Genomic DNA, 12,898 nt, shown 5'->3' on the forward strand with positions numbered 1-12,898 from the left:
ACATTTGCACGCGCCAGCTGGGCTGCGTCTAGTCTATAAGACCCTTTACTTTCCTTGGGTTGTCTGTCACCCCTCGCTCCTCCCCAGCTCCACCCTCTCGTCCAAATACGCTCACTTCTGGCTCCACAAAAAAAAAAGATGGCGATGGCCAAAATGCCAAACTTGAGGTTTCAAAATTCAAACACAAACCAGTTGGTGATGTCACGGTGGTTACGGCCACTTTCTTTTATAGTCTATGTTTAGTATGCTAACGCACTAAACTAAGATGATGGACATTATACCTACTTACAGTAATATAAGCATGTTAGCCTTGTTATTGTGAGCATTTTAGCATGCTGATGTTAACATTTAGCCAAGTAGGATACGACTTAGGATATGATATGACTAAACCTTTTTAATACATGTTTATGCAAAGTCAAAAAATTTTCTTACAGAAGATATCTATGAAATCTTGAAATACAATATCTGCTCGAAGCAGCAAAAATATGATTCATGTTTTTTATGGTTGTGTGTAGGCACTCAAAGCAGTTAGTTATGGTTAGAGAAAGATCATGGTGTTGGTTTAATATTGGAAAAAGTTAACTAGTTGAAGCATGAAACACCGTTAAAATTTAACTGAAACCACGATCTTTCCCTCGCTTAACCATAACCAAAGCGCTTTTGTTCCAAAAAGCCATCCCAACCATGACTTCTGTGTGATGCACTTCAGAAAACTTTGCAGTGACCATAATCATGGCAGCAATTGAGTTTCCTTCACAATGTATTTGGCAAAACACTACAGTAGTACATAAACATTATTTTGAGGAGACAGAATTGTGCGTGCATCTTTCTTTACTGTGCCAGCCTTGCTTGAAATTAACTGCTCTGCCACAGAACACTAATTCCCTGAATAAGAAGACATGAATGTGACAATAACATTTGTAAACTGACATGTTTTTATGGGATTATTTCCTGAAGGCGACTTCTCATTTCTTCAGGGGACTGACAGTGAGAGAAGTGTAGTATAATGATATGAAAACAGTCAACTCATTCACAGTGAAAAGACTTTGACAAAAACTTAAATTAATATTTTTTTCTGTGATGAATTACAGTGCTTGAGCTATTTTCTCTGTGTCTGTCAACAGTTTGTCGACACCAGTAGGAATAACGTAAAGCAAGCTCAAACATCAGTAATATCCGTTAAGGAAACCTCTGCTTCACTAGATAGTACTCAGTAGAACATGACAGGAAATTCGGGAAGGAAACAGATGATGTCTTGCAGAGGTCATGAGCTGGTTTTGAACCCGTGATGACAGGAACACATGGTGTTCACCTCCAGCCCGCTGATCCACATGATGCACGATTTATCTTTAAGTTGAGAATTTGCCACTGCATTTCACTCTCTATCTCTGCTAAGCCATGTGTTCGGCGCACACATACTTGGGGATTTTCAAAGTGTCTGGTTTTATAGTGAGTCCCCCTGGAACAAGATTACCTAAAAAAGAATTCAGGCTGCTGTTAGTCTAACAGAGGTCATGTTTACATGAGTAGAGTGGCCATTGAAGCGATGGCCCCGTGTGAGCCAACTGAGCTACAAGGCAACTCTGGACCTTTAATGGTCAAAATTATGTACATTTATTTTCATCACATCCCCCTGAGGCCATTGAATGTAACTCCTCTGTGTTTAAATTCAAATAATATTGAACAATTATTGTGAAATTACTCATATTCTCACTCACACCAGATGGGCGATCTGTGAATATCAATGTTGTTGAGTGTTTCATTTCGGAGACACCTCATACATCGTTGACAATATGGACAATTCTTGTGGCTTTGCAAATATACTTAAAGAACAAAAAAGTGTTGACACCAATGGCAATACCAATTTGTCTTTGTGTCTTGCGTCTTCTTGTAATCCACTCTTCGGTACTCCTTGATGGAGTCCATCATCTGGTATGAGAAGTGCACTACCTTCTATCCCCTCAGCACCTTGAGTTGGTCGTCAAGGTTCAGCAGCTTGCTGAGGACTTTATGCTGACATTCTGATATGAAAATCTAAATCTGGCTGAGACCCACGTCCACGTCATGTAAATGTAATGCACATTTGTTTTGCATGATTTTAACATTAATTTAATTAAAATAAGGTAGCGTTACTAACTTAAAAGTGCTCTGAAGCTTTACCCGGACGAGCGTCAATGTGGTCGGTGCCGCAGGCTGGAGAAACAAGTGTTCGTTAGAACCCGCCCACTTTCTTTCAAAAATCGTCAAAAAGCATTAAAACCGATTTAAACCTCACAATTTAACAATATTAGATTTTTTTTTACAGATTAGATTATTTTGGATAATAACAGAACAGACTGAAAAACATGTGATTTGACTTTGATTACAAACATTTAGTTATCCTTTATCAATCATGTAACCCCGTTCAGATCGATCATTGTTTTTCAAAACTGATGATGGAATAATTTTGACAGATAATGTAGTAATGTAAAAAAAGTATGCTTTTTTTCTTGGAAAAGTGTGCAAGTATACAAAATTCAGCATGGGTGTGGCTGGTTCATTTCTTTTAGTTTAATGCATCTTTGCCTGATAACAACGTACCGTAAAGCCAACAGTTTACATCTCCAAACATGAAATCAATGTCAAATGTAAGTGTTTTCAGTAGTCTAAATTCTGTCATCTGTCAAAATTCTTACATCATCAGTTTTGAAAAAGAAATTACCCACCTGAGAGAGCATGCATTATCAGTAAAAATTGTATTACAATATCAGTCTGTACATTGTATTACATTATTGATCAGGTTATTGCTTTATTGGGTTTTATTGCATTTTTGATCTGGTTAAGTGCAAACTTTATCACATTTCTGTAAATGATTACATTATTGTGTGCTACAGTGAGTCTTGTGTACTAGTTTGTGGTTTTCCTCAGTGTTTGTATGTTAGCTAATGTGTGTTGCGCCCATACTTCAAACCTTTAGAGATCTGTGTAATGTCAAATCATCCCAAATCCAGAGTCATCCTTATCAGTCCATTGTGTACACTGGATAGCACTGTGCCTTCCCCGCTGTGTTTTCCTGACATGTGATTGGTTGGCTATGAGTCAATCCATTTGTAATGTTTACCTGTTGCAGGCAGATGTTCTCCAGGAACGGTAGGAACATGTCCTAGCTGGACGTCAGCTGCTCTGTGTACCCAACACCCACAGCCTAGTGCATAGCATAGTAGACAGCATAGTGGACAGTAACCTCTAGACTATGATCTGAACTACCTAAACACAAGTTTAAGTTTATTTCCCGTGTTTGAAATTTCAATATTATTTAGTAGGCTAGAGGATTTATATGAAGGATTCATGTGTTCTTTTTTGTTTAATGCAGGCACACACTAGATTGTTGGACGATTATAAATATGGTTCACAGGACTGATGACCATGTCTGTTCCTCCTCCAGGTTCAGTTGTTGTCAGTGTTGCCAGGTGTACAATAATTATTTTACTTGTACAATAATTTATCCTTAAATGCATGATTCATTTAACATTCATTATGTCAGTTTTCCCCATAGTGAAGTGAAATGGAGCCAATTTGGAACCAGTCCGATTTTTAATTGTACATTAACTGTGTCAATAATGCATTACAAACAGATCCCGGATCTATCCAATTGCAGCTCTGCAGAGATCTTCTGAGGTAGCCACTCACCACCTCTTATAAACACTCTGTGACAATTTACAACTTGAGTTTGGTATGTCAAACTGTTTAATTTTGTATGGTTATCCTCACATTTGTTTGGTAGGGTTTATGGTGCAAACATGTTATCTGTAAACTATTTCCTTAAATGCAAGAAGTTTGTCCTGTATGGAAGCCTGCACAATAAATGCTGACCACAGCGGCAGGCCAGCAGTGTACAATTTTTTAAGTCAGTTGACTGATTCGGCAGATAAAATCCAACAGTGTGACATGTGTTATGGATGACCGTTTTGTGTTTTAATACAGAAACACGCAATAATTAATGTCCTGGGTTCTAAAGGTTGCCAAGCAGCGTTACCAATCAGTCTAGTTTTAAACTGTCGTCCAGTATATTGTGGTTCAATATACATGTGCTCCTTTCGGTCAAGACTAAAATGTCTGTAAATGTTGGTGGAAATAGTTATAATGCATCCAATCTTTACTATTTATTAATTTACATAATGCTGTTACAATTTTTTTTTAAGCTTTAGTATTTGGCTACAGAAAGTCAAACTAACATTACATGCTGTCACAAATTATATGGTTGTAAAATGTTGTATTTTTTTTGTTGAAATCATTCAAATAAAAAAATAAATAATGGATGTGATTTATTTTATGATGTTCTCTGCAAAATCTTCATATCAATTTTAATAAATCAAATTTTCTGTTTTAAACCTGTATCTTGTTTAATGTGGGGATGTTGTGGAATGCTATGTTAGAAAAAAACTTCAAAAACCTCTCTCTGCTGTGTACAAGAGGTCATAAGCTACACAGGATGGATCCTGCTTCAATTAATGTTACAGCCTTTAATTCCCAAGTTTTAGTAAGTCTACCTCTGAGGGAGACTCTGAGGGAGTATGGGAGAACCATCGGGAGAACATGGACATTTTTTAATTCAGACAACCAAGACAATTGGACGCCATATTGCTAGCTAACCTGCTAACTGTGGGAGCTAACATTAGCATAGTTCAGGACAAAAAGGAATAACCTACCAAGAAATACCAAAGCACTTAACTACTGTAAGTGTTTCAGTAACCCATTTTTGTTTTTGTCAGTCTCTTTATATTAATGTCTGTCGGTTACAGTGGCTGTTTAAAGTAGTTATAGTGAAACATTAGGGTTTGTTCTAACCACACAGCAATTCTAAACAAACAAAAAACGTTATTTTATCAGGTTAATGTTATACTAGCTAGGTGTATTTGGAGTTTTTCTTTTAAAGATCTTTTCTCTCCAGATGGTTGAAAGAGTCTTTGAGTATTTGAAATATATGCGTTATTAAGTGTTATTAAATTAAGTTTTTCATGGATTTACTGTATTTTCAGCAGAATGGATGCGTAACTGACTGTCACTAACTGTGGGAAACTTAACTGGACTGCCCACCTTATTTTGAGGTGAAAACAAGTTGCATAAGTATAACAATTATATGACATAATTAAATTACATGACTTTCATATAGCAGCTTACAAGACATGCATTCAACCACCATAAAAAATTGTGAGCACATCAAATATAAAAGCAACGTGTGCTCTTTTCAGCATTAATCTGCTGGCCCTTGATCATCTTCCACCCTCCGGCCCTCCTGACTCATCTCCGCTGTGTCTCCCTGTGGCATCCACGGTCAGTGTGCTTTGTATATTGCTGATGTCTGTGTTTACTAGTCTTACACGCAATGTTAGCCAGAGATGTCACCTACACATGCACACACACACACACACACACACACACACACACACACACACACACACACACACACACACACACACACACACACACACACACACACACACATACACACATACATACAATTCACACAACTATATGTGCACACAAAGAGATTTACACAGAAACACTGTAGCGGATGAGAGAAAAGTCTTCAGGGTTTGTGTTTGATAAACAATTCAGTGGAGATAATTAGTTGATAAGACATCACTTTGATTTACTGTGCAATTGACTACATATATTGCCTGTGAGAGGAGCCTCACTCATAAGCTTTGTATTACCATATGTTGAATTTTTAATCAATTAACATCCTGAAGGAAAAATAGGAAAGTGCAGATTCGCTCCAGTGGGGATGTAGGGGCAAGGACCATCTCTGATATTTGCATATGGCTCATGCTTGCACTCTTGTGCACAGTTCTAATGTGTGCTCCTACATTATATGGCTTAAGCGACTGTCAAATAACTGCTGTCTGCTGCTTCTGAAGTAATTAGTAGCTCTGACCAGACAGCTGGCCAATTAAATGTACTTGTGGCTGCTGCTTGATGTGTGTTGGGCTTCACAGGGGTGTAGATGGGAGGACAAACTCTTCTCTCCTTAGTGGGGGGAGAGATGCCAGAAAAGCTTGGCTGTGTCTTACAGTACTGTGTCTGTGTGCTTCTCAACTGGCTGTGCGAGCAGATAAGAAAGGAGGCAGAAGGAGAGCTGCTGATTCTGGTTTTATTCCACAACCCCCCCCCCCCGCCTTTCCCCAGTCTGCCTTTTTCTGTGCAGCTGCAGGTCTGAGAGCTGACCTGCATTAAGACATCAGAAACTGCCTGACGGGCTAATAGGAACAGTTTTCTAGAACATCTTCAAATGCTTGTTAAACTGTAGAGTTTTGGCAGTGATTTAAGGAAATCTGCTATTATGGTTTAAATAGAGTTCACCTAATCTGTGTTGGCAGATTAGAAATGCCTGGACATCGCCCAAATGCTTCCTTGCTAACTAATGTCTGTATCTCTACACTAATGTATTTATTACACATGTACAAACGCAGCCTTTTTCTGTGGTACTAAATGAATGAAACTCATGAGCCAAGATTTCTTTAGCCCTATTACCTTTATTGTATTGTCATTATTGGAGAGTACATGATGCTGATGGGAAAATAGCTTTGGTTTGGAGTGGTCTAGCCAGTGGGCATCTGACAGTGATTTGCTGATCCTGTGCAATTGCATGATGGCTCTCATCCTCTAAGGCCACAGGGCCCTAAGAGCCAGCCAATCACTGCCCCTCAGCACTCTGCTGTTGGCAATTATAGGTCAGTGTGTGTCACGACATCATTGTCTTCGCTTTGAATGGCTCAGTACCAGCTCCTGCTGCAATCAGTTATGTTTTTCTATTTGCTATTTAAAGTGGAACAGAAATCCAGTAACAACATGACCAATGTTTTCTGAATCCTTGTTTTTTTAGGATATGCCAAATTTCAGGCAAATGAGAGTAAATGCAATAATTTCACTTTTTCCCTTTTTTAAAATAATCAATTCAGTCAAAATCACACATTCTTCTAGTTTGAAGCTTCAAACATCGGTCAAATAGATCTTCACCTTGATTAACTTGCAAATTTTTATGGGAAAAGACCTGAGACCTGTTGTACCAGCTAAACATAAGTGTGATTGTACTGTAAGTTGGAGTGTTAAGTTAACACAAACGGCTGTGTTGTAGCTACTTAGGTCACACTTGACTCATCACTTTGTTCATTTTCATAACCTATAATTCAATCCATAATTTAACAAAGTAGACTAATAAAAACAAATCATCACAGACTGACGTTTCACCTAGTGCATCACTTGGATAAAATGGGAATTGAAGCCACTAAAAACTAGTGATGGGAAGTAAGAGACATAGTACAATGGATTGTTTTATTGAGATGGAGAATGGGATTTGTGCAATCAAGTATGCACTAGCTAACAACGCATGTTTGTCTGTTACATCATTAATGAGTCTATGTTCATTTATTGATTGCTTATGTTAGGTTTGCTGTGTCACACATAAAGATGGTCATCTCTGTGACTTACTTATGACTTTCTGATCATGGGACATGATGGGACTTTACGTAGAAAGAAATTACTTGTATGGTGCATTTTATGGTGCATTTATTATCATAAGTTGTAGAGTAACTCCCTTACTAGGCTATAAGCTCCATTTGAACGTACACATACAACTGATATACCAGCATGCTGCATGGACATAATTTATGACTGTGTCTAATTTTGACTGTTAAATAATTATATAAACATATGTATATATATATATATATATATATATATATATATATATATATATATATATATATATATATATATAGGCTGAGACAAAAACATTCAGTCTCATATAGTCTCTCAGCATACTTGACTCCTTTGAGCCACTTGACAGATCAGGGAAATACCTTGAGTGTAGTGAAGTGACTCACGTTGTCTGTCTTTGTGTGCGTGTTTGTCTCTTTGAGTGTCCATGTGGCAAAGAAGTTTGGACCGTTAACTCGTTTATGGTTGCATGGCAGCCCACAGAGCAAAGTGACGGTGTCCTGACAGGGTCGGCTCAGCCTTCAGAGACACGGCCTCTTAACTGGCCCTAACAAGATAATAGCACTTCACAGATCCTCTGACCAGCAGCAAATTGTTTCTTTAAATGCTTTCGGTTAGGGGAGAAGAGGAGTGGGCTTGACTGATGTGACCTTGAATGGATCTTCCAGGATGTGTTATCAGATAATCTGTGTCATACACACAGCTGATAAACATGTTGTTTTGGGTGACACCCGTATGAGCTGGCTCTGAGCATGCTATGTGTACATGTGTATGTTGTGTGGTTAAAGATAAGGCTATCGCAGAAAACCTCAAGGTCAACTGGACTCTTAAGATTGTTGTTTAAAGCTGTTTACATCCTATGTTATTAAAAATTTAACATGTAGGAAGGCATGATGAAATGTAATGTTACAGGCATCCAAACAATAGAAAGCATTCCTGTAAATAGACATTGCTCAATAAAAAGTTTTAGGCTCTTTCTAACATGACAGCACAACACAATGGCTTTGCAAAGCTTTACTATGTCACATTAAATTCCCTGAGGGTTTTTTGTTTACCACCTCATATATGACCATAAAGATTTCACTTAGCTAGGGTCCCCATACCTTTACATGGACAACACACCTTCATGCTTGTGTTGCCACAATTAAGGGAGAAGGGCAGGGAGACGGGTGCCAACCATAGACTGTAAAAATAGTGGACGTAGCAGCAGTGATGTCACCCATTGGTTTGTTCACTGTCGTTTTGAAGCCTCAAGTTTGGACGTGGCAATTTTTGACAAGAGGGTGGAGCTGGGGAGGATGACATGGCCAAGCGAGTGTTTCTTATGGTAGCAAGGGTGCTGTGCTAAGGTCTACGCTAACATTTGCAGATTTTCAACCCTTCTGAAGTGAGTCATCCAGTGGAGATGTAAGTGGAGACACCCTAAAACAAGTTCAGGTCTTTTTTACTGTACACAGTGTCATGGTTAGCATTGCTAAGCCTCTGTCCTGATTGACAGGTTGGTGTGTAGCCACGCCCTAAAGCGTCCCCCGCTTCAACATCTCTATTTTAAAATAAATGGGACCATAATTTACAAAATGAACATCATGCTGTATTGAAAAAGACTTGAAAATAGCGATTGAGACCATAAACTCATCATAAAATTTTTTTACTGAGGTAATACATCAAGTAAGAAGTAGGGTCATTTTCCCATAGACTTCTTAGAAACGGACTTCTTTTTGCAACCAGTGGAGTTGCCCTCTGCTGGAAACTAGATAGAATGCAGGTTTACTACCGCACTGGTTTCATTTTTCAGGCCCGGAAGCTTCGTCCATTATTTTTTACAGTCTATGATGCCAACATGTCTCTGCGTAATTAAAAAGGAAGTGTCCTTTTGGCCCCAAAAGAGGACACTTAAGGAAAGGCTTAAGGAAGCTAACAGTTTATATCCTAAGTCCATCCGTCATCAATGTGTAACGTTCTAATGATGGGAAAGTTATGACCCTGATAATATTAGCCTATGGGCCGGTGCACTCGCTTTGTTCCTGGCCTGTGAGCTAAAGCTAATGTGGCTAAGCTGCACAGTGTATAGAATAATCCTGAAGGAAGTCTTGGCTCATTAACAAGGAACTTGAGTTCAGAGAAATTCACTAGTCACCATTGTCATGTTTTCTTATTGATGTTTTAAAAGAGCAGTGGAGGTTAATACTTACAGTAAATCCCAAACACATGTACAGTAGACAAGGGGAACTCTTGGAATCTCATGCAGCCACTAGTTCCCTTTTCTGTATGTCACCCCCATCCCAGCTTTGCATTTCTCTACCCCCGTCCTGTGTTTGTGCTGGCTTTGTTTTTATGACCACTCCAGTGATCCGTTGCCACTGCAGAGCTGCTGGTGTTAACACAGCTGAGGTGCATTACAGACTCTTATTCCTGCCTTTTACCTGGCTCCAGGCTCTGTTTGCAGTCAGGAGTTGTTTTGTTTTTCTTTTCAGAAGCAGATGCAAGAATTACCTCACATACATACATAGGGTTTGAGCCAAAGTGCACCAAAACATGACACGTCCTGTCAAGGCAGCTGCCCTGCGCCCAGTTATCCACCATAATATCAAGGGCAGGATCAATGCTTGGCCAAAGATGGTCCGTTAGAAAGACAAAATGCCACTCTTTTCCATTTAGATTTTTAAAACGTTTGGTGAGGATTGCTTCTTTTTGGTGGTAAAAAGGACAGAGTGATGACTCTGTAGTTTAATAATCTAGCGTTAGTTGACTGTAACGTCATTTTACAGCCGTGATTGTTGTAGCTAGATAGATAACATCAGTATCTTAATCACCTTAATCAGGTATTCTGGACATTCAGGGCTGAGCAGCAGCTTGTCCTGTCTGTCAGTGAAACTATAACATTAGCTTAGCAGCTAAAGGGGAGACTGTCAACAGGATCAATCTGATGATATCCGATATCTTCAGCATTGATTGTCAGAAATGACTTTCCGGTAGTTTGTCATTATTACCACAAGTAGACAACTTTTTAGCAGTTGCCACTTTTGAATGTAATGATTAGAATAAAGAAAAAGTGGGCTGCACTGGTGAACTGCAACATTCCCAATTTATGTCATTCCCCATCTCTCTCTCTCCCCTTATTTCCTGTCATGTCTCTACTGTTTACTATCTAATAAAGGAATAAAATGCCCAAAAATAAGTAAATGTGAGGTACAGTACAGTTTTTCACTATTAGTTACTGTTACAGTATATATATGGTAATATAGAATATATAGTTGTTAGTGGCACAGCAGTGGTGAAAGAAAGAGATGTACAGTAATTTCTTAATCGCCCTTTTTTCATCCATGTGAAATTTCTCATATTAAAAATATAATTTTGTATTTTAAAACGGTGTATGGTTTTTACAGTATTGTTTATTGTCCTCCTTGGAAAGAGCAGTGACCGGCTCAAACACTGCAAACACAATCATCAAGTGAATCATTGACTTGTTGATACAGAATAACATTAAGATTCTATCTATTAATATAAGATAAAAAATAATACAAATGTAATCCAAATTTTTGAAACACCTGCTCATTACTGTACATGTGTTCTTCATTTGCAATCTGTATAATTTGAGTCTGTGGAGTCTAGGTGGTTGAGCGAGAGCGGTGAGCTGGGTAATATCCACCGTTGTGGGTTTGTCAGCGGTTCTGTGGGCTTTGTTGGTGGTATTGTGGGATAGCCAACTGCAGTAAAGGTTTTAATGATGTGGCAGAAGTTGATTCTGGGACTCTGTGCCAAGAGCAATCCAGATGTTACTCCTACGGTCTGTTTATATATATATATATATATATATATATATATATATTGAAGTACTGAAGGCACAGAACACCTCATACTGTATTTCCGATCTGTAAATCCCACTGCTTTTCCTTTTTCTCCAGCTGAAGGAATGTTGTCAATAATTTAAAAAAGAGAGTTTGCAACTGTGTCTGACACTCATTATCCATAGTACCTCACTCATCATCCTGAAAGTTTTATTTTTTTCTCTCGCAACAAACCCAATATACCCACCAACTCCTTCATCCAACCCCATCCTCCCAGCAGTGTACTGGTGGCTGGCAGGCAGTGACACACAGTGACAGTGTACAGGGCTGGAGCCACTCTCGCAGATGGACCTTGAACTCCTGAAAGGGACGTCTGGCTTCGCAGTAATGCCCCACTGGCGGCCCTTTCTGCCCATCTACAAACTGTAACTCTATAGCCTCATTGTCACGCTCCATATCCTCCCAGTGACCCCGAGCCCAATTATACAGCTGACCCAGGCTTGATGATATAACCTTGGGCGTCTTTTGGGGGCTGCTGGGGCTCAGGGGTGCACCTCTTGTCTATCATGACATGTCAGCTCTGTGCGTTAACCAGACACTTCCCTGAGTGGTCCCAGTGGGGCTTTTGGGGAAAGAGTGGCTGCCATGCAAAGCCCAGTACATTTCAACACATTGCCTCACTGAAGCTCTCGTCTCAAACAGTAAACATAAACAATATAAGAAAATAGCATGTGTGATGCTGTCAAACTTATAATTTCCAATTCAACTTCTGTAAATATTTAGCACAAATGTTGAACATATGATGTGCACCATATGTACAACAAAAAAGATTAATCAAAGAATTAGAGATTCTTGGAAAGGTTTATTTCAACAGTATGTCCCAAAAGGTCTGAAATATAAATGTGGATGCAGTGCACTTATCTCTGCTGAATTCTTTTCTGATTATCTAGCAGTAAACACAGGAGAACCCTCCATTGTATGTAGATTTGACATGTATGCATGCTGAATCTCAGTGCATGGAGACATATCCATAGTCTCCATGCATGCTCAGCAGCTGTGATGCATTAATGTACAGCATGCTTAGTATGCACTATAAGCTTTGTAAAGGCTATCTGTCACTGGTGAAGTGTTGCTTAATGGATGAGGAGTGGATTTACATTTAAAAAGGCATGTGCATACTGCAGTGAATGAATTCCTACACAAGATTCAACTGAAGGTAAAGGTTAATGGCCATGGCAGTCACGTCAACATGTCTTTTGTTGAGTTTCAGGCCAGGTTCAGCTTCACAAAGGTAAAATACACAAACAACTGGGCTGACTTTAAGTAAAATACGTAAAAAAAATTATAGCAAATCTTAAGCACATCTGTTGAATAATGAGAAGGCTGATTGTATTGTGATAAGAGCATCCCATTTGAATTGAATATTTATGAATTGGCTCATTGATGCTACTACGCTGTGCCAATATTTCTGCCAAGTGCAGTTTTACTATACTGTGCATATAACTTCAGTCTGTTGTTCAGTAGCTCGATTGTCTGCTGGAGCTACAATATTAAGTCAACTTAAATTTTGTGGCTCTAGGGATGGTAATGTCGGTTTGACGGTTGGTCGGTCAGTCCACCATCTTGGTCTG

The 12,898-nt window shown here is 38.9% G+C and overlaps 1 protein-coding gene across 1 annotated transcript in view; it reads left to right on the forward strand.

Moving 5' to 3' along the window:
- The first annotated feature begins 4,426 nt into the window (after window positions 1-4,426).
- xpnpep2 (X-prolyl aminopeptidase (aminopeptidase P) 2, membrane-bound) overlaps window positions 4,427-12,898 on the forward strand; it is a 100,358-nt gene continuing 91,886 nt past the window's right edge. Inside the window, exons 1-2 of the mRNA XM_031303036.2 lie at window positions 4,427-4,519; window positions 5,232-5,313. Coding sequence (XP_031158896.1) covers window positions 4,491-4,519; window positions 5,232-5,313 — 111 coding nt within the window. The 5' untranslated portion in view covers window positions 4,427-4,490. The remainder of the gene's footprint in view (window positions 4,520-5,231; window positions 5,314-12,898) is intronic.

This window comes from Sander lucioperca, chromosome 1, assembly GCF_008315115.2.
Source record: "Sander lucioperca isolate FBNREF2018 chromosome 1, SLUC_FBN_1.2, whole genome shotgun sequence".
Classification (NCBI taxonomy): Eukaryota; Metazoa; Chordata; class Actinopteri; order Perciformes; family Percidae; genus Sander; species Sander lucioperca.